Raw genomic sequence first — 22,992 nt, 5'->3', positions numbered from 1 at the left:
TTGCGGATCTGGCGGGCGATTGTAGTCCTTTGGTACTCGCAAGGAACCATAGTGGTGATCAGGTGGGTTTGACATATCTTGGACATTGTGCAGAGGTCAGAGGAGGGTGGTGGAGGGAGGGGTAGAGTTTTGGGGGTTGGCTCATGGACATAAGTTTGAAAAACGATAAAAACGTATTCAACCTAAATTACTGCTTGGAAAAAGGGGGAGTTCTTCGGAGAGCAAAGGAACTTGGCAAAGCTCCTTTCAAAACTGATCATGCACTGTATATCAGGAAATTGCCCATAGGCACTCTTCAAATTTGCACTGAAATGAGATCTATCACCCAAAAACTCTGGGATGATGGAATCAAATACAGATGGACACTCCACTTTGGCCTTTCTTTTGAACATGATGATAAACAACATGTGGTATCCAATGCATAGGGGGGCCTTCTGGCTGTAGGGCCCGTGACACATGCTGGTGCTAAAACCAACATAATCTTAGTAATGGTTCAAATGGCTGGAATCATGGGGAGCCATGCTTCTTCCCAACACCAGTGAGCGAACCTGGAATGGGGAGTGACCAATTTCATGGTTATCACTACATGATTGCAGTGTCCAGAGCCACCAGGAAGCTATGCCTCAGTCTGGGGTGGCCTATGGGATCAAGAATGGCTCTGGCTAGAGACAGGCAAGCTTTATACATCAATGGTAGACAGCTTCCCCTTGAGACGTCTTAATACTTCTCACTGAAGCTCTAACTCTCAGTGTTGCCCTTTGCCATATATGTCCCTGCGCCTATTGGCAGGTGCTCATTGGAAAAAATGCAAACAATGCAAACTAACTTCTTTGACTTACACACTAGGCAGGACAGTTTTCTTTTTGCTCTTAGCTGGATTAGGGGTGGGAGGGAACCCATGTCACCTCTTCTGCTCCTGGGACGGGACCCAGAGTTGGCAGCCACCCACTATCCAGCAGAAGCGGTCGATGGAGAGTGGGTTTCTTGCCCTATCCTAGGCTGCATTGGGGACAGCGGTTTGAATTGATTGCTACTGGTCTGGGGACAATAATACCACTTCTTCTATATTTGTTTTTTTGCCGGTTACTGTTTTTTCTTGATTTGGTTTTGGCATTCCAGGAGAGGGCTTTGACTACCGGACACCCTACAGCTGACGCTCACACACATACACACCACCACAAAACACAGGCCTTGCTCTCTTCTATACTTTTTAGTAGTTAGTTGCCATTAATGCCTAAACACCCCACAAGCTGCAGAGTTTTGCCTGTTCTATTTTTTTTTTTTTTTTTAAATAGACCTTTATTGTCCAACATACTTTATACACAGCATTTAGCTTACAACCCAGCCGGGCCAGCTGCGAGGAATGAAGCATTGCAGTAGATATGGTAAGTAAACACAGCTTTAAGGCCGACAACCCTGGGGTTCGGCAGCGCACGTTAACAGTTCTCGACATTGCGCATTCATATAATCATTCGGTGTTACAAAAGTGTGTGGTCCACTCAGTTTCCCATATGTAGGCTATGAGGTCAGAGTTGTGATATTGGGCTGGCACTCATCAATTGTTTCAGTTACGGTCGACGCCACCATATCTTTCGTGCGTCATTTGGAAGGGCATCAATGTGGGTCGGCCTTCAAGTGAGCAGGGTGTTGCATGAATGTGTGACCAGGTTGCACAGTGTCTAAGCGTGTTGGGAGCTCGTGGTCGCCTTGCTCGCCCACCCTGTCGAAAGTGACCGCCATTGATCGCGACACATAGATGATGTGCCTGGGCCCTAGCTGTTACGCCCGAAGGCCATATAAAGCGTGAAATGTAGAGTTGTATCGGTATGGGCATGGTCTAAACGGAAATAGAACTAGATCAGTAATGAACTATAAAACAGTAACTTAAAGTACATAAAAGGCAGGTAGGGGTGGATAGGGGTAGAGATAGCCATGTTGTCGGGAGGGGGAGGTGTGGAGCTAGTGAGTCAGTCGTGTCCCGTGAGGCGAGCAAGCGGGAGCCCGGGGGGGGGGGGGGGGCGGAAGGGCGGAGGAGGTCAGATCCTATGTGTGGCAAGGGTACAGGGGGGGGTCTGTAGGGTCTGCTGGTGCATTAGTTCGGCGCGATCTCACAGGGTTCGGGTCTATGTTGCAGCGCTGCGCGTGTCGGCACATGATTGGGGGGGCTTGACAACCGCCAGTGTGACATAGCCAGGTATGCGACGTAATGTGAGTAGAGAATAGTGGTCACGCGTGAAATAGTTTGTGTATTGTGTGGGATTCGCAGGTCCCAGTATTGGGAGTGGAGGGGAGTGCAGTATACAGGTCTTTACGTGATCCCTTGGTCTATGCATTTCTGCAGAAAGGACTGTAGGATGTCATCCCAGTGTTGTGCAATAGGACATTTTCTGAGTCCTGCCGTCTCCTCACGTCTCAGCATAGAGCTCTCCGCTCGTGCCCAATTCGTCAGCGACAGGCTCCAGTGTCGTATGTGTGGGGGTGCGGCAGCCTTCCACCGCTTGGTTAGCAGTCTCTTGGCCGTAATTAGTCCAAGATCCCAGTACCTGGTCTGCACTTTGTTCAGTCGTGTACGCTTATACAATCCCAGTATGCAAGCCTCCCATGTGCTTGGCACCTGTTCCTTAGTGCAATGTCGGAGCATCATGGTCACCCCGTCCCAATACTGTTGGAGGGCAGGACAGAGCCAGAGCATGTGGAGGAGGTCCGCGCCTACTTGGGAGCAGCGTCCGCAGGCAGTATCTGTGACCGAAAAATACTTATTAATCTTGTCCGGGGTGAGATATGCGCGGTGTAATATGTAAAGCTGTATGACTTTGAAGCGTGGGTTGCGGGGGATGTTCACCGGGCCAGCCAGTACCACCGCCCACTCCTTGTCCGTCCAGTCCCTCCCCCTGTCAGTCGCCCACTTCTCTCTCAACTGTATAGTTGTCGGGTGCGTGTGGAAGAGAAGTGCCTGCGCTAACCAATGTATTATGTGTGTGCCGTTGCTCATGACATGAAGATATTGCATAAAGAGGTGGGTCGGGGGTTCGTCAGACATGTCTCCCCAAGCCGTAGTCATCGCATGAATGAGGGAGGCATGTAATAGAAACTGCCCAGCCGGGAGGGATGTGTCCCTTACGAGACCTGCAAAGGATAGGAGGACGCCATCAGAATAGAGGTCACCTAGCGATTCCACTTCTGCGGTGGTCCAGTTACCCAACTGTGCAGCGGTCAGTGTCCCTGCCGTTGTTGGGGTACCCAGTAATGGCAGTATCGGTGCATAAGGTATTGTCGCTCGAGTCAGGCGCAAGCAACGGAGGAAGCATCTGTGTGCTACCGCGAGCAGTAGCTGAGGTGGTCGGGGAGTCCGTGTCAGTGGGTGAAACAATGCGTGTACTTGTAATAGGGACCAAACTGTGGTGTCCGTGTCTCCCAGTTTCTTACCACCGAGCCAGCCCGACACCCATTGCATTTGCGCTGCTAGATAGTATAGCTCCATGTTGGGAACAGCTAGGCCGCCTTCTGAAGTGGGCATGTAGAGTTTAGTCAAAGCAACCCGTGGCCGACCCTTATTCCAAATCAGGTCACGCAACAGGACTTCGAGGTCTCGGAACACCCGGACAGGGACATAAGTTGGTATATTCGCAAAGTAGTACAGAAACCTCGGTGGGACTATCATTTTCACAAGGGCGATGCGGCTCGGAACATTCAGTGGTAGTGTCTTCCAGAACCCAGCCTGTGCTCGGATAGATGCAATTGCTCTCAGCAGGTTTCCCTCCAAAATATCTGTAGGGTCTCTGTAGATGTGTATCCCTAGGTATCTGAAAGTGGTAGGGCACCACTGCAATCTCTCGCCCCCCATGCGTATGTCGCATTCCGGAACATTCGGGTTGAAGGAATAGACCCCTGATTTGGCCCAGTTCACCCGCAATCCCGACATTTCCTCAAAGGCGCCAAAGATAGCAGTCAGGGACGCCGGGACATTACTTAGGTCATTAACATATAAGAGAAGGTCATCTGCATACAAGGACACCACATGTAGACCATCCGCCATAGGTATACCCCAATCCATTCCTTGTGACCGTAGTTTCGCAACCAGGGGTTCCACTGCTAAGGAGAATAACAGAGGAGATAGGGGGCATCCCTGTCTGGTGCCTCTCCTCACATTAATAGGGTCGGATAGCAACGGTCCCGTACGAACCCGGACTGTGGGTCTGCGGTACAATAGCCCGACCATAGTTTGGTAGTCGACCCCCAGCTCGAATTTTTCCAAGACCGCTCTCAGGTAGGGCCATTCCACTGAATCGAACGCCTTTTCCAGGTCTAGTACCAGGCACCCGGCTCGTGGCCATTGCCTCGTGGCGTATTCCTGCAAGCGGAACAGGCGGCGGATGTTGTGGGACGTATGCCGTGTCGGTACGAACCCGTTTTGGTCGTGATGTACCAGTGCAGGAACCAAAGGGGCTAGTCGGCGAGCAAGTGCGGAGGCGAGGATTTTGTAATCAGTGTTGAGGAGTGCTAGAGGGCGGTAGGATCCCATCTGTGTGCCATCCCTGCCAGGTTTGAGTAACGATACGAGGGTCGCCTCATTGAGTGATGGGGGCAAGGCAAAGTCATCTATAGCCGCAGAGTACATCTTTGCCAGGTGCGGGATTAAGATGTCCGAGGCGGCCTTGTAGAATTCGGCTGGTAAGCCGTCTGGCCCCGGAGATTTGCCATTTGACAGGTTAAAGATGGTGTCACGGAGTTCCTCAGAGTCCAATGGTGCTCCGAGGTCATTCTGCTGCGCCGCCGTCAGGACAGGCAGCTGTATGTCAGATAGGTATTCAGTAATGGCATCTAGCGGGACGAGTAAGCGGGAGTGATATAGTCCCGAATAGTGACCCGTGAACGCTTCGTGAATTTGGCGTTGGGAGTAGAGTAATCCGCCATCTCTTGCCTGTATGGCCGATATGGGGGCCGAGCGATCCTCTCGCGCAATCAGCCAGGCCAATAGTTTGCCTGGTCTATCACCCTACCTATGGACCCGGGCGGAGTGTGCTGCGAAGTTGACGTTTCGCAATCGGTCCAGCAGGCGGCCGTGTTTCGCCTTGGCGTCAGTCAGTTGGGTCGTCGCTTCTTCTCCCGTGGCGCGTTCTAAATCCAGTAATTCAGTTTTTAGTTGTGTCAGGTCTTGCTCAAGTGTGCGTCGCATGTGCCCCTGTGTTCCCAGGCAGAGTCCCCGGATCACTACCTTGAAAGCATCCCATTCAGTTTGGGAAGAGGACGCTGTGCCAGTGTTAAGCTCAAAGTATTGAGCTGTCTGTGTAAGTAGGGAGTCGCGGAAGGTCGCGTCAAGTAATAGGTCCGGTTGTAGGCGCCAGGTGGGTATGGGAGGATGTGGATCGTCTCAGGCGATGGCCAGCGTGTGTGGATTATGATCTGAGTGGGTGCGGCCCATGTACTGTGTGTCCCGAATCAATGGAAGGAGATCAGAGGAAACCATGTATCTGTCCAAGCGTACGTGTAAAGCGTGCGCACCCGACCAGTAGGAATATGTGCGCGCTGTGGGGTTGCGTGTTCTCCATGCGTCGTGTAAGTCCCATTGTCGGGCCCAATTGAGGAGGGCTTTCGTGGTGACGTGTACCTGAGCAGCGGCTGTGGGTGCGGTAGACCTGTCTAAGTTCACATCCAAGACACAATTGTAGTCGCCTCCAAGGATCCATGGGAGCCCATGCCAAGTCGCCAGAGCATAGGAGGAGTACTCCGTGGCATATAGCTGTCCACGCCACCGTCGGCGCAGTGCGTGTACCTCAGCTTTGTTTAGGTGTGTTTCCTGTAATAGTACTGCTTGAAACGTATGTCGTCGTATGTAAGAGTAGATTTGGTATCGTCTCGACGGTGTGTGCATGCCTCTCACATTCCACGTGCATATCCTAATCTCAGCCATACTCAATGCCATGGTAAAGGGCTCCTACTCCACCCACCAGTCGCCTCCAAGGCGGACATCTCCACCGGTCCCCCAGACCCCCCACCTCACTCACTCCAGACACAGACAACAGCATAATTATAAAGGACATAGGCATCTCTCTAAATGTAAGGGTGTGAAATGGAACAGGGTGTGCTAACATTGCTAAGTAGCAAGAAATACCAAAAGGTCGGCAACGTAACATGTCGCCGTCCAAACGCGCCAAGAAGGCAAAGAGCAGTATTTAAGTCTAGGGGGAACTAGAGCTAGGCTCAGTTCCGGCAGATCTCCAAAACCCACTAAGAGAGGGTGGTTAGAGGCTTTTTCCCCAGGCCATATGTTACACACACCACGTAATCAGAGACAGTGGTCAGGTAGGCAGCGCCTACTCTAGTATTGTGGACGTGCGTAGGACCTTGTTCGTGCAAGGGAGAGAGGCAGAGTTCACTCCCCAAGTGGCCGGATTAGGAATATTTCCGGGCGACAGGGGCAGATGAGACGGGGCAGAGAGAGGGGGGGGGGAACCACGCAGTATGCTTCCACCAGTTTACCAGCTGCACAGTGTCCATACATCCAGTGGGGTACTCACTGCGTTAAGGCTACTCCCTCTGTCACCAGGGCGGCGAGGGACATCTCTGGCATTCGTGCCCAGTCGCAGCATCTCAGTTAATGGCCGGGTTCTGGTCCTTTCCCCGCCGCCCTGGTTGCATCTAACAACCAAGCATGTAGTACCTCAATGGGGCATATCGGCTGTTTGCGGTGTGACGTCTGGCAGCTCCACAGAAAGTTGGGAATCTGGGATCCCATAAATAGCCTCATCATCACTCGGAATCATCCGTGGGCTGGTGGCTTGAGCGTTGTCCGAGGTCGGTGAGGCGCTTAACTGGGAGACTCTCCGGAGCACATCTCGTTGCTCTTGGATCATTTGGTCCGTCGGTGGGGAGTGGCGCCTCGTCTCTTCCGGATGGCTGTTCCCGCAGTGTCTGTTGCGGCGTCGGCGTCGCGGCCCACGGCCTCGTGGTCTCGCCTCAGGATATTGTGCCTGCCTGGGTGCTGTGTCCGTTCCGCTGTCCAGCCAGCCGCTGACTTCCACTGGGGCATTGAAGAAGTAGGTCTTGTCCTGCGCTTCCACTCTCAGTTTTGCAGGAAAGAGGAGGGAGTACTTCAGGCCAGCCTCACGCAGTCGTCGTTTCACTTCCAAGAAATCATGTCTTTGACGTTGCACCTGAATGGTGTAGTCCGGGAAAAACATCACAGCAGCATTGTCAATGCGGATTTCCCCAAGTCGTCTTGTTTCCCTCAATATAGCGTCTCTGTCTCGATAGTTCAGGACTTTGAAGAGGAGTGGTCTCGGGTTGGAGCCGGTGGTATGAGGTCTCGTGGGCACACGGTGTGCTCTCTCCACCACAAAATATCGTGATAGCGTGCCTTCCGGTAATAGACCTCTCAGCCAGTCCTCCACTCGCTGCGTCGGTCGATTGCCTTCCCATTTCTCCGGGACCCCGACGAGCCTGACTTTGTTGCGTCTCGCTCTCCCTTCCGCATCCTCAGCACGGTCTTCCAGGAACTCCACTCTGTTCAGTAGATCCTGTACTTGTTTATCAGTTTGGGTGACTTTGGGGCCAAGTTCTTCTACTGCTCCCTCTAGCGTCTTGGTCCGATCAGCCAGCTTCCTGTGATCTTCACGCAGGTGGGTGTGGTCTATGGCAACGCTGTCTATTTTGGTTTCTAGATAAGTCCTGGTCAGTTGGAGCGACTGCTCCATTCGTTCCATGGCAGCTAACACGCTGTCCAGCCGCGCGGTGACTTGATCAGCAGCCATCTTTTGCGAAGACTTGTCGGATTTTCCCTTCGGCGGGGCCCCTCCAGTTCCAGTGCGGGTTCTCACCCCTCCGGACATGTGCAAGGTGACTAGGCCAGTAGCGTGGTCTCGTGTGGCTGGGGGACAAGGTGGTAGCCGTCCCTCGGAGCCGGTAGCGGCCGCGGCTCGCAGTATTTTGTCGTCTGTGTTCGGCGTCGCGTGGCAGAGTAGTCGGCCCCTCGTGTGTTCTCCGTGCTGGCGGCAAGTCCGTGTGGTGGCGCGCCTTGTCAAATTGCAGACCACGATGTCAGGGGTTCTGTGATTTCAGTAGTTGACCGTTCCTCCCGGCCATGACATAGGTGCAAGGGTCTCAGCCCATCACTGGGTAGACAGGGCGTGGCAGTCTACACCGCGCGGGCTCCGGAGGGCCCAGGGTAACCAGTTCTGGGCTGCTGCGTGTGCCCAGGAAGTGTTGGGAAGGTGAGATTATGCAGGCATGTGTGTCCGTGTCACAGCGCCTCCTCGTGCGTTCTCGGCGCTGTCCCACCACTTACGGCCTGTAACTGTTGCGCCGCGTCGCCCGCGGTGTCCACGGGCTCAGATCCACACCGGGAATAGCAGGTGTCAGCCGTCTCCACGCCCCGTAGGTCTGTCCGCCTCGAGGGGCCCGGGGGGGGGCGGGGGCGGGGAGTGATGCCTCAGTGTCCGGGTATAGACGTCACCAACTCTTGTGGAACACGTCCCACGACGGATAACAGGTGATGACGGGGTCGCAACTCTGTGGACGACCGCTTCTCTCTGTTTCACCACATCCGCCAGGAGATTGGCGTCTCGGCGGGGGGGGGGGAGGTTGTAGCCTTTCCGCGGTGATCTGTGTGTGGCGTCCTTTCACCCCGACCCCCCGGTCCCGCCCGTGAGCGCCAGCCGTACCTTCTGGGACAGTCCGGTAACCACAACTCCAGGTCTGTGGTCGCGGTAAGTTGGAGACGCTTCCGAGTCCTGGATCAGGTCCCCCACTATTTCTCTGGGGTGTGGGGGGGAGGAGTAATGGTCGACGTGTCCAGACGGCCTCCTGTTTCCGGTCCCGGCTCAAGTAGGGATCATGCGTGGCAGGTCGTTGGGCCTCGTTGTGGGGCCCAGGCGGTAGGCCTGAGCCACGGTTCGCCGCGGTCGTTTTTCCCCTTAGTCGGGTGGTTGTAGGCTCCCCGGGATGCCGTCTCCCATTGACGTGCGAGTAGATAGTCCCGCAGCTGCGCCCCCGATCCGCGCCGCCGTCAGTTCAATGTTTCCGGCACATCGGCCGCGCCTCCTTAGTCCCCTATGCAGGGTTCCTCAATCCTCTCGGTGCAGAGGGGGGAAAGCAGGGGCCAGAGCGTCCAGGCCGCCCTCCGGTTGCTGCCTCGATGGATGTGGGAGTCGCCGAGGCCGAGTCGCGGGTTGTGTGTCCGGGCCTGGTTGGTGGGCCCGGGCCGCGGCCTCGCGTAACTGCTCCTGCCGGCCGGGTGGCAGCAAGTCCCGCCAGAAGGTCTCAGGGGAGGCCGGTGTCGCAGCTCCGGTCCGAAAATCCGAAAATCGGCCAGAGTGTCCAGAACTGCTATCTGCAGGTCCGCCTACGATTTCAGGCGTTTCTGAGTAGAATTGTCGGAGAATAGGCCCGGGGAAGGGGAGCTGGGCTCGGTGCTCTACCCGGGTGCGACCTTCACCATTGCGCGCCTAGCCACGCCCCAGAGTTTTGCCTGTTCTATGCTAGGAAATGTTACTCACTGACAAGACAACTGTAGTTCCTTGAAAGGGTCTACATACACAGACTCAACACCGTACAGAGGGATGAGTTGGAGCATCAGGTCCAGCTAAAGGAGGTCAGGCAGGCAGGCCATTAAACCCTAAAGCCCAAAAAGGCCTCCTGACCAGATGGATAAACTGCACAATTTTATAAAACATTTGCTACTAAATTTGCCCCTTAACTCACGTCCCTGTTCAAATCTTGTGCTAGCAACCAAGCCGTGTCAGCTTCAACGGTCAAAGTGAATATTTCCGTCTTTCCCAAGCCAGGAAAGGGTCTACGACTATGCACTTCATCTCAACCAATATTCTTGCTGAACACTGATGCGAAACTTCATATTAAGATTTTGGCCACTCAACTTAAGGTGATCCTTCCCACCCTGATCCACCAGGATCAGAATGGATTCAATCATAGGGGCGAGGGGCATGACATATTAGCTCTGTTATCCACCTTGCCGAAAAGACCACACTTGAGAAGTTCCCGCAGTGCTTTTCTCATTAGAAGCAGCCTTTGACTGGGTGGACTGGGCCTTCCTACGTCTCATCCTCCAGAAGAGGGGAATGGGTCTCCGCTTCTTGAACATGGTCATCCTTAGTTATGCCCATCCATCTGCCAAGGTGTCTCTTAATGGTCGAACCTCCCCAGAATTTGGGTTGGGCTGGGGCAACAGGCCAAGATGCCTATTGTAACCCATACTTTTTGCTCTCTGTATCGAACCATTGGCAGGCCTTGTTAGACAGTCAGATTCGGTGAATGAGATTACTTTTGGTGTCAATGAGTATAAGATTAATATATACACAGATGATTTTTGGCTTGCCCAAGTTACCCCTGATCTTCCCTACCCTCAGTAATGAATATTCTTTGATGCTTCAAATCAGTGCCGGGCTAAATACCTAATTCAGTAAGTCAGAGGGGCCCTGAACTTGACTCTTGGGAAGGACGAATAATATGAGCTGAGCTGAAATTTCCCGTTTTGCTGGACTAGGAGGTCCATTAACCACTTAGGAGTGAATATCCCCAGGAATTTGGGGGAATAAATGATATAATTTATCTCCCACCTCCGCCATCCGATGGTGTCAATTACACAGGACTTGGAACAGTGGAATTACCTTTTCATTTCATGGACAGGCAGGATTAATTCAGTTAAAATTAATGACCTCCCACATCTTGTATTCTTGTTTCAGGCTCTTCCTATTCAGCTGAATGCTCGATACCAAATCCATTGGCCTATGATGTGTTTCGTGTGGAGGGGAAAATCACCTAGACTCTCTTGTAGCTTACTAACTCATCTCAGAGAGGCAGGGTAGATGGCGATGGCTAGCATTCCCAACTATTATACGGCTGCACAAACTGCAGACTGTAGTGAAATTGTCCATGCTGGAATCAGGAAAGAATTGCAGGCTGATGGATCACGCCATAGTCTGCTGACTACAATGGGACTTAATTTGGTTGGAGAAAAAATATAGACCGCCCAGCGCACATCTGATTACCCCAGTGGGCATGACTTTGAGGATCTATGACACCTTTGTGACATTGGTAATGTATCACTTGTCTCATACACCAATTCATTATAACAATGACCTCACCCCAGAACAAGACAGGTTTTCCTTTGGGGCTTGGAGGGAGGGAGGTTGCTGGATGATCCATATATGTTTTGGGCCTCCTCATCCTCTTTTGCAATGCACAGCAGAGTTTCGCAGATATGAGAAAGAACTACACTGCACTCAGATCTGTCATTGGGTTATGAACCCTGATGCCCGACAAACAGTCCCAAGAGATAACACCCCATTTAAAACTCTCTATCCTAAGCTCATTGCCACTAGAGGCACTATTTCTAACCTGTAACAACTCCTATCGTCCCAGGAGAACCACAGGACTAGAAACATAATAAAACATGGAAGCGAATAATGGAAGTACAGATTAATCGGAAGCAATGTGAGAGACTGGAGCAGGACATATATTCTTCTTCCACATTTATCCACGGTAGATTCACTACAATGTATGGCTTTGTTGGCATTACACCCCATCACACTTACACCACATGTGTTTCAGTGCAATTCCCAATTGTTGGATGGGGTGTGGATCAATCTGGGATGCACTGCTCATTTATCAGCTCTTCCCCAGAATACACCCATTGCGGATACATTGAAAAGGATTCTTGGGTTCCCACTACCTTTCACACCAGAGGTGCTAGTCATAGGAGTGAAGCACTTTAGACTTGAGATGATGTAAAAAGGCATTTGGCGTTGTAGCGCCTGGATGCAGCCAAATTAATTACAGCAGATACTCAGTCAGTCACTCAACAGTTTCACAGACTTTGGTAACTCTTAGCAATGGAACAGCTTTACAGTAACATGAATGGAACCTATTTGCCCATTTGAGGCCAAGTGGTGGCTAATGTGTACTGGCCTACCCAGCACTGTTTTTCCGATCAGATGGTGCTCCTTGTGCCTGTTTGACTGAAACTAACCTATTTCTTTTGTTGAATCTAGTAGTCCATCTAATTGATCATTTGTGGGTTGAGAGACATGTTTTCAATGGTCTGGGGATAAGGGTGGAATTGTGGAGTTGAAGGGAGTTTAGGTCTTATAAATTGCATTTACTTCCAGCTAACTCGTAAATTTGTTGGTTAATGGGTGAATCCCGCAAATGTATCTCATGAAGCTGTGCACAGCTCCCCAAATGAAGATAAAAAAATTATTATTCATCAAATTTGGACAGATTAAACTTACATGAGTGGTCATAGACCTATGGCTCTTACAATTAACCACCCTTGTTATGGTGTTAGAAAAGCAGAAAGTGAATAAAGGGCAGTGCTTGTAGATGTTTATCACTCTTCAGGCTGAGATTACCTTCAAGAATCTGTCTGTGGGTGGAAAACATCCGAGGCAGAGTGACATAAGGATCCACCCTCGACCTTGACTGTTCAACCTAGGGTTTTGTGATAGCTGCTTGCAGATCTGGCAGTACACCTCGTCCCTGAAAAAATGGAAATAATCAAAATTTTAATGAGGCAGATGCACTAAAGCATCTGCTTGTAACAGTGACTGTCTCTAAAGGTCCACTGCTTCGGACACAACACCTAAATTTCAGGGACTGCAGCACAGCACCACGTAGATTATTATGTTGATGATGGGGGATGTGGTGGTGTCATATCCAAACGATCAAAGAGCTTGCCGCATAGCCCTGTCAACATATACACAATTTTTTTCTCTAAGCCACTGTTGAAAGAGATAGTAATTCACTCTTCTCCTGCCCTTTTACTATCACATAATATTTGTTATAAAGTCTAGCACATTACCTCAGCACTGCAGAGGGATCTTAAAATTACTTTGGCTACATGCTAAATTGTGCATATATTAGTTGGTGGTAGATGACCAGAAAATAACTAAGCCTATGGACAGAAAATGATGTGAAGTAAGCCCAGATTCTAAAACACAATCCTGATCAAACCCAGGAAGTTAATTCACTTCTCCAATTCCCAAAATAAATCCCAGCTCTATGCTCACTGCCTCGTTGTTTCAAACCACTTACTGTCACTTTCTCTGAAACATCTCTGAAACCCCTCTCTCGCGGACCCATTGTTCTCCCATGGCCTTCCTCTTCCACATCGAAATTCTAATCCAACTCTTCTCCATCATCTTTCTAAGTCACATCCTATCTACATGTAAGCATCATGTTATCACTAAGCCATCGTGTTTGATTCACGCACTACTACTATTTAAGTACTTTGGTAAAAGCTATATGAATATTTGGAAAGGCACATACTAAATATAACAGTTATTAGTATTCAGAAGAGAGGGGTGCCATCAGTGGTAACCTCTGTGGTGTACATACCTGATTTCAGGCCGTAGGAGCGCATTCCCAATAATGAAGTGCACCTTTTCGAGATTGGTCATGGGTTTGTCTGTGATTGGACTCTCCTTTTGCAGCAACTCTTCCCCGTCTAGGAGCTGACTTGCAACCTGCAAGCAGTAAGAGACACAATTAGCAAAGAATGACCTATCCTTGAAAGTGCAAATGCTCTAGGTTTGAATATCTTTTGTCGGCTAGTTCTGCGGGCCCAGGGAAACCCAGTGTCAATTAGCAAGTCTCTGCAACATTTAGTGCCAGTTGTCCATCGGATCTCATGAATCAGATACCTGCACTATGAAATGCAGGGAACCTCCTCTCTAGGCTTTGACTCTCAGATGGTAGAGAGAGTGAACATTCATTTTTCATTTCATTTCATGAAGCTTTATTCGGTACATAATAAACAATGACCATAAAAGCACACAAGCAAAATATATTACAATATAACAAATACGGATTAAAATAGACGAATGTTAAAATATCATACTTTTTCTAAACTGAATAGATTTACATATAAAAGTAGCAATATAAAAACATTTGTCCGCAGACTTCATATTATAAATCAACTTCATGGCGTCATCCACTTTAAAAATACCATACTTTACAAACAATGGTTTCAAGTAAACAACCCTAACATTAAAAAAAGCGTACAAATTAGCATGAAGTGCAGAGTGCTTTGTTTCGAGTGCCCATCACATGGGCAAGGGCCAACAGGATACTTCTTTGGTTGGGGGAAGGCCTCCAGGACGAGAGCGGTTCCAAATCTAAGTCTAGTTAAGACAAATCTATGGGCTGGTCTAGTTACCAGGCTCAAGTACTGCTGGAAGCCTTCACTTTCGATGTATTTATTATAAAGATGGTCTGTGGTAAGGCAACCATTAGCTGCTAGACGTTTTTGGGCTCTATACAACATAAAAATATTTTTCACATCCTGTTTAGGGATATTTCCAACAGAACATGGGTCTATCAATATGTTGAGCCCATAAATAACCTGAAAACTGTCTACAACATACTTAAGCCAAGGTATCTTAGTGCAATTATCCAGGTCTAGACAGTCCTTGATGACAAATTGATTAAAAACTGTCTCTTCCTTGCGCCAAATAGCTCGCCAAAGCATCAGAGGCCTTAACAAAATAAGGTCACCTAAATAGGCAACCCCAACTTCCCTGTGGATCAAGTCAGTTGGGGCTGAAGTAGGTAAACAAAGAAGTTTTTTAAGGAAGATATTTTCTTCCCTTTGTAAGGAACCTACATTGGTGTAGCCCCACAGCCCTGCCCCATATGATGCAATAGAGACACTCCTTGCCTTATAAATCTGCATCATATCCCTGGTTCGCCTATCACCGATCTTAGAGGCGAATTTAAATATGCCATAGGCGCTTTTTACCAGCTTTGACCTAACACTTACTAAATCCTGGGACCAACTACCATCACACGAAAAAATAACACCCAAGTAACAGAATTTTTCCACTTGCTGCACTTTCACCCCTTCTATAAAAAAGGCATGATTATTATTAGTTCTAGCCCCACAAATCATAGTATGGGTTTTACTCTTAATGATCAGCAGCTTCCTCTCCCCTATAAAATCAGGAAACCGATCCATCAGGCGCTGTAAACCTATAGGGGTCCGTGATAGGAGCACAGCGTCATCTGCATAAAGCAGAACTGGCACGCTAGACCCATCAACCTGGGGAGCATCGGCCTTAACTGTTTTCAGAACAGAATCTACGCCGTTAATAAATAGAGAAAACAACAACGGGGCGAGGACACAGCCCTGTCTTATTCCGCGCTTTACGCTAAAGTTTGGGGTACACTCCCCACTTACCCCATAACGCACACAGGCCTGCATCTTATCATATAATCTAGCTAAGAAGAAAATAATTTCCTCTGGTGCTCCAAGCTCTAACAAAACTGGCCATAGAAGGGAGTGGACAACCAGATCAAATGCACTGCTTAAGTCGGCAAAGCAAAGATATAAATTACCAAGCTTAGCCTTGGTATACTTGCCAATTAATAGATCTGAATTCAGGCATTGATCTAGTGTCCCACGGCCCTTTCTAAAGCCATATTGGGAGTTCGCAAGGATCCCCTTCTCGTCGGCCCAGTCTTCCAACCTAGACAGCAGCACTCTACTCATGATTTTCACCGATTTTGGTCGATAATTACATGCTGCTGTCTTGTCCCCCTTCTTATAGATAGGGACAATAATCGAGTCTCCCCATGTAGGTGGAATCAGGACTGTTACTGCTGCATTGAGGACCAAGGTAAGTATAGGTCCCCACAGCAGCGGAAGAGCCTTGTAGACATCGATGGGAACTCCATCAGGCCCCTGTGCCTTTCCCCCCTTACTGGCCTTTATACTACACTCAACCTCTCCCAAGGTGATGTTTAATGGGGCTATAGGCCAATACCTTTGCTCTACATCATTCGGGCCACTAGCTTGAAATATGGCTGAGAAATGAGAGACCCAGGCATCACTACTGACATTAGATGAAAGTTGCGGGATTTTATCATCTTTAAGAAAGGTGGAGTTAACTGTGGACCAAAACAGGCAGCTATCAGAAGTTTCTGCCGCCCGCGTTAACTGTCCCACGCTTCTTGCTGCAGTTCCCTCTTCCTTTTGGAAAGTGCCATTTTATAATCATGTCTCAGGAGTGTAACTTGATTCTTATCCCTAGGTCTAAGGGCTAGAGCCTGTTTCAATTGGGAAAGGAGGGCTGTGCAGACATGGTCAAACCAACCCTTACCATGGGCGGTCCCACCTGGCCTGTTTCCTGTAAATATGGTATCAATAATTTTATTAATATTAACAAAATTATTCACAATAGAGACAGACACACTTCCGGATGTCAAAATGGCATTAATATCTACCAAGGATTTAGATATAATTATAGGGACTACTGTCGCAGATTATTCCCCTTTCCACCTTAACCTAGTCCCATTTCCCCTGTGAGGCTCAATATTAACTAGGGTTCTTGACACCCGCTGATTTCTACACTTCCAAATTTCTATTCTTATTACAATGCAGTTATGATCACTTAAAGTGGGTACCTCTGTTACCGTTGTCAAACAGTGTGGTACAATGCTGGAAGAGACCATGATATGATCGATATAGGAATTAGTATTCCTCCCTGTATGAGTAGGGATGATTAGGCCACTAGCGTCTTTTACAGGCTGCACTAACTCTAAATCATAAGTTGTCATAATACTATTAATTGCCTCCCCATAGGTATTATGAGGGAAGTGGGGTGTATTCTCACCACTATTATTTTGCACCCCACATACCCTGGAAAATGACAATGAACAAATCGGAGAATTAAAATCGCCTAACCAAATGTCATTAAAAATACATTTTGCTTCTGCTACGAGCTTCATGAGGGAACTTTCCAATTCCTATATAACTTTGTGCCGTGAGTTATTAAAAATATTGTTATAGAAGTTTATTAAAAGCACTTCTGGGCCTTCCTTCATTTGTACCCATAAAATTTGGGAATGAGTTCCAACTGTTATATGTTTTACAACTGTCAGCGACAAATCTACAGATAAGAGAAACAGCAGACCTCCCTTTGCTCTACCGTGCCGGGACTGAGGCTTCTAAACTGTAACAGACAAATCCATCAAAGCTGGGTTTAGTGATGCACCAAGTTTCTTGGAGACATAAAATATCATGCGACCTAATCATGTCCTCCCATCTCAACTTATTCCCTTTGGAGGCCCAGCCAGCTATGTTCCAGCTGACAATAGAGGTGCCCCCTATAGTACAATTTTTGGGTTCATCTTGGACAATATTATAGTAACACCATATACACAGGGTTCAACCTCAGTTAAACCAGCATTTGGGTCCTCAGCACATGTTAATTGCTGATTATTCTCCCGCCTCTCTATAACAGAGACAGGTTCCGGCCCGCTGTCAATATTCGCTGTAGAGGTGATATCCCATGTTCGCTCCAAGTCTATGCTTGTCCCACTTAAGTATTTCTCTTGGGCATTTAGGGTTATATTCAGCTGAGGCCTAATGGCCTTTCGATGTCAATCATTCTGGTCCAGGGAGCTCAAAGCTTGGGATCTATTCTGTATTGGTACCTCAAAAATTGGACAGTGGTTGGGAGTGAAGGGTCTGTCTCTTTTGATGGCAAGGGGCGTCTTACTAAGATGATTATAAAAATACCCCAATGGGCGCACAAGTACATCATTCTAATTCAGAGTTAGAGAGGCTGCTCTAAGCAAAACAGTTGCGGCATGCTGAGGATATTTAAAATTAACAATGACACAATCGCCCCTACAGGACTTTCTTGAGTTGCCAATCCAATTTATCCTTCTAGTTGTTAGAATTTGGTCGGAGTAATTGGTTGGGGAACCCACAGTGCCTGTACAACCATGAGACCGTTTTATTTTTAAGTGAATCATGTGATTCCTGAGGGGATTGAGCCTGACTAAGATCTAGAGGTGGAACATTGGAAAGAACAACTACATAAGGCGCACAATCTGGTGGAAGATTAATAAAACAACTTTTCTTGGGTGCAGATACTCCAATCATACTTAAAGGTGCCGCTGATACCTGTACAGTTTGACAGCCCACTGGCGGACCTGGTATAACTACTTTGTTTAAACTGGGCCTCCCAGCAAGCGGCTTCGGGACAGTGTCGTTGAGTAGTACACCCCTCTCTTTGGACCTAGGGCTGTCAATCTTACCAATGTGCGCATCTAAGAGACTGCCTAGTCTAGACACTTCAGCTGTAAGTAGGTCTATTTTGTCCACCAATGGTTTAACAATAGTTTCAAGCTTTCCCTGTATAATACTAGCTAATAAATCAAATTGCTCAGTGTTAAAATTAGCAGCACTGTTCTTAATCAAAGTCTCATTGTCGCAGACAATATTCTTTGGTGTATTTTCAACTCTTCTCTTGTTATTGTTTCCCCCACGCTTAATTTGTAATTTTCTACAGGCCCTCACTGTTCTTAGGGCCGGAGAACGCCGTGGCGGGATATCATCAGATGCTTCAGGGGAATCCTGGTTAGGAGCCGGCGTTGCTGATATTTCTATTAGTATAACGTCAGAATCACAATTAAAGTCCGCAGACACTACAGTATCGGCTATAGGAGATGTAGAAGGTAGGTCAGATGGACTTTCTCCGGTCATTGTTAATCTTATTCACAACTTTTACTAAATAATTATCCATAGTAGATTTATGTTTGGACATGTTGAATACTGATAGTTGATCCCAAGGACTATGGGTATGTAGGGTACAGACAGTTGGTGTCAGGAAGCAAAGTTTTTAGTCTGCACAGGGACACCAGAAGCGTGTAAACACTACGTTATAAATAGAGTCATATAAAAAAGTCTTTTATTTTTTTAAACTTACTGGATGGTCAATATAACAACAGCCAAGAGGGGTTGCCCAGCCCAGCCTCGTCCTGCCCCGGACAGCCACAGACGGCCCGCCCTTTGACCTGGCTTAGCCCAGCGAGTCCCGCGCGCGTCCCGCGACGCGGAAGGAGCCTCTCCTCTTTAGTAGCGCCTCCGGGCGCGATGTTAGCGGAAACCGGAAGTGTCCGCTATGCTACCTGGGAGCTGTAGTCTCCGGCCGCGAGGTGGAGGGAAGCGGCGGCAGGGAGACACACAGCGTTAGCCCTCCAGATGCAGCAGGCCAAGTCAGCGGACCAACAGGTGAGTGCACGCTTCAGTCTTCGTGCAAGAATGCCCCCCGCTCCACTGAGGGAGCCTCTCCTCTTTAGTAGCGCCTCCGGGCGCGATGTTAGCGGAAACCGGAAGTGTCCGCTATGCTACCTAGGAGCTGTAGTCTCCGGCCGCGAGGTGGAGAGAAGCGGCGGCAGGGAGACACACAGCGTTAGCCCCCCAGATGCAGCAGGCCAAGTCAGCGGACCAACAGGTGAGTGCACGCTCCAGTCTTCATGCAAGAATGCCCCCCGCTCCACTGAGGGAGCCTCTCCTCTTTAGTAGCGCCTCCGGGCGCAATGTTAGCGGAAACCGGAAGTGTCCGCTATGCTACCTGGGAGCTGTAGTCTCCGGCCGCGAGGTGGAGGGAAGCGGCGGCAGGGAGACACACAGCGTTAGCCCCCCAGATGCAGCAGGCCAAGTCAGCGGACCAACAGGTGAGTGCACGTTCCAGTCTTCGTGCAAGAATGCCCCACGCTCCACCGAGGGAGCCTCTCCTCTTTAGTAGCGCCTCCGGGCGCGATGTTAGTGGAAACCGGAAGTGTCCGCTATGCTACCTGGGAGCTGTAGTCTCCGGCCGCAAGGTGGAGGGAAGCGGCGGCAGGGAGACACACAGTGTTAGCCCCCCAGATGCAGCAGGCCAAGTCAGCGGACCAACAGGTGAGTGCACGCTCCAGTCTTCGTACAAGAATGCCCCCCGCTCCACTGAGGGAGCCTCTCCTCGTTAGTAGCGCCTCCGGGCGCGATGTTAGCGGAAACCGGAAGTGTCCGCTATGCTACCTGGGAGCTGTAGTCTCCAGCCGCGAGGTGGAGGGAAGCGGCGGCAGGGAGACACACAGCGTTAGCCCCCCAGATGCAGCAGGCCCAGTCAGCGGACGAACAGGTGAGTGCACGCTCCAATCTTCGTGCAAGAATGCCCCCCGCTCCACCGAGGGAGCCTCTCCTCTTTAGTAGCACCTGCGGGCGCGATGTTAGCGGAAACCGGAAGTGTCCGCTATGCTACCTGGGAGCTGTAGTCTCCGGCCGGGAGGTGGAGGGAAGCGGCGGCAGGGAGACACACAGCGTTTGCCCCCCAGATGCAGCAGGCCAAGTCAGCGGACCAACAGGTGAGTGCACGCTCCAGTCTTCGTGCAAGAATGCCCCCCGCTCCACCGAGGGAGCCTCTCCTCTTTAGTAGCGCCTCCGGGCGCGATGTTAGCGGAAACCGGAAGTGTCCGCTATGCTACCTGGGAGCTGTAGTCTCCGGCCGCGAGGTGGAGGGAAGCGGCGGCAGGGAGACGCACAGCGTTAGCCCCCCAGATGCAGCAGGCCAAGTCAGCGGACCAACAGGTGAGTGCACCCTCCAGTCTTCGTGCAAGAATGCCCCCCGCTCCACCGAGGGAGCCTCTCCTCTTTAGTAGCGCCTCCGGGCGCGATGTTAGCGGAAACCGGAAGTATTCGCTATGCTACCTGGGAGCTGTAGTCTCCGGCCGCGAGGTGGAGGGAAGCGGCGGCAGGGAGACACACAGCGTTAGCCCCCCAGATGCAGCAGGCCAAGTCAGCGGACCAACAGGTGAGTGCACTCTCCAGTCTTCGTGCAAGAATGCCCCCCGCTCCACCGAGGGAGCCTCTCCTCTTTAGTAGAGCCTCCGGGCGCGATGTTAGCGGAAACCGGAAGTGTCCGCTATGCTACCTGGGAGCTGTAGTCTCCAGCCGCGAGGTGGAGGGAAGCGGCGGCAGGGAGACACACAGCGTTAGCCCCCCAGATGCAGCAGGCCAAGGCAGCGGACCAACAGGTGAGTGCACGCTCCAGTCTTCGTGTAAGAATGCCCCCCGCTCCACCGAGGGAGCCTCTCCTCTTTAGTAGCGCCTCTGGGCGCGATGTTAGCGGAAACCGGAAGTGTCCGCTATGCTACCTGGGAGCTGTAGTCTCCGGCCGCGAGGTGGAGGGAAGCGGCGGCAGGGAGACACACAGCGTTAGCCCCCCAGATGCAGCAGGCCAAGTCAGCGGACCAACAGGTGAGTGCACGCTCCAGTCTTCGTGCAAGAATGCCCCCCGCTCCACCGAGGGAGCCTCTCCTCTTTAGTAGCGCCTCCGGGCGCGATGTTAGCGGAAACCGGAAGTGTCCGCTATGCTACCTGGGAGTTGTAGTCTCCGGCCGCGAGGTGGAGGGAAGCGGCGGCAGGGAGACATACAGCGTTAGCCCCCCAGATGCAGTAGGCCAAGTCAGCGGACCAACAGGTGAGTGCACGCTCCAGTCTTCGTGCAAGAATGCCCCCCGCTCCACCGAGGGAGCCTCTCCTCTTTAGTAGCGCCTCCGGGTGCGATGTTAGCGGAAACCGGAAGTGTCCGCTATGCTACCTGGGAGCTGTAATCTCCGGCCGCGAGGTGGAGGGAAGCGGCGGCAGGGAGACACACAGTGTTAGCCCCCCAGATGCAGCAGGCCAAGTCAGCGGACCAACAGGTGAGTGCACGCTGCAGTCTTCGTACAAGAATGCCCCCCGCTCCACTGAGGGAGCCTCTCCTCTTTAGTAGCGCCTCCGGGCGCGATGTTAGCGGAAACCGGAAGTGTCCGCTATGCTACCTGGCAGCTGTAGTCTCCGGCTGCGAGGTGGAGGGTAGCGGTGGCAGGGAGACACACAGCGTTATCTCCCCATATGCAGCAGGCCAAGTCAGCAGACCAACAGGTGAGTGCACGCTCCAGTCTTCGTGCAAGAATGCCCCCCGCTCCACCGAGAGAGCCTCTCCTCTTTAGTAGCGCCTCCGGGCGCGATGTTAGCGGAAACCGGAAGTGTCCGCTATGCTACCTGGGAGCTGTAGTCTCCGGCCGCGAGGTGGAGGGAAGCGGCGGCAGGGAGACACACAGCGTTAGCCCCCCAGATGCAGCAGGCCAAGTCAGCGGACCAACAGGTGAGTGCACGCTCCAGTCTTCATGCAAGAATGCCCCCCGCTCCACTGAGGGAGCCTCTCCTCTTTAGTAGCGCCTCCGGGCGCAATGTTAGCGGAAACCGGAAGTGTCCGCTATGCTACCTGGGAGCCGTAGTCTCCGGCCGCGAGGTGGAGGGAAGCGGCGGCAGGGAGACACACAGCGTTAGCCCCCCAGATGCAGCAGGCCAAGTCAGCGGACCAACAGGTGAGTGCACCCTCCAGTCTTCGTGCAAGAATGCCCCCCGCTCCACCGAGGGAGCCTCTCCTCTTTAGTAGCGCCTCCGGGCGCGATGTTAGCGGAAACCGGAAGTATTCGCTATGCTACCTGGGAGCTGTAGTCTCCGGCCGCGAGGTGGAGGGAAGCGGCGGCAGGGAGACACACAGCGTTAGCCCCCCAGATGCAGCAGGCCAAGTCAGCGGACCAACAGGTGAGTGCACTCTCCAGTCTTCGTGGAAGAATGCCCCCCGCTCCACCGAGGGAGCCTCTCCTCTTTAGTAGCGCCTCCGGGCACGATGTTAGCGGAAACCGGAAGTGTCCGCTATGCTACCTGGGAGCTGTAGTCTCCGGCCGCGAGGTGGAGGGAAGCGGCGGCAGGGAGACACACAGTGTTAGCCCCCCAGATGCAGCAGGCCAAGTCAGCGGACCAACAGGTGAGTGCACGCTCCAGTCTTCGTACAAGAATGCCCCCCGCTCCACTGAGGGAGCCTCTCCTCGTTAGTAGCGCCTCCGGGCGCGATGTTAGCGGAAACCGGAAGTGTCCGCTATGCTACCTGGGAGCTGTAGTCTCCGGCCGTGAGGTGGAGGGAAGTGGCGGCAGGGAGACACACAGCGTTAGTCCCCCAGATGCAGCAGGCCAAGTCAGCGGACCAACAGGTGAGTGCACGCTCCAGTCTTCGTGCAAGAATGCCCCCCGCTCCACCGAGGGAGCCTCTCCTCTTTAGTAGAGCCTCCGGGCGCGATGTTAGCGGAAACCGGAAGTGTCCGCTATGCTACCTGGGAGCTGTAGTCTCCAGCCGCGAGGTGGAGGGAAGCGGCGGCAGG

General features: G+C 51.2%; 1 protein-coding gene across 1 annotated transcript in view; it reads right to left on the bottom strand.

The window, feature by feature from the left end:
* MYO7B (myosin VIIB) overlaps positions 1–22,992 on the bottom strand; it is a 1,196,498-nt gene that overhangs the window by 478,664 nt on the left and 694,842 nt on the right. The window contains exons 26-27 of the mRNA XM_078666047.1: positions 13,351–13,478; positions 12,366–12,492 (exon numbers count right to left, since the gene is read on the bottom strand). Of these exons, the coding sequence (XP_078522173.1) occupies positions 12,366–12,492; positions 13,351–13,478 (255 nt within the window). The remainder of the gene's footprint in view (positions 1–12,365; positions 12,493–13,350; positions 13,479–22,992) is intronic.

Source organism: Lissotriton helveticus, chromosome 11, assembly GCF_964261635.1.
Source record: "Lissotriton helveticus chromosome 11, aLisHel1.1, whole genome shotgun sequence".
Taxonomy (NCBI): domain Eukaryota; kingdom Metazoa; phylum Chordata; class Amphibia; order Caudata; family Salamandridae; genus Lissotriton; species Lissotriton helveticus.
This window is presented reverse-complemented; position numbering and strand designations above follow the sequence as displayed.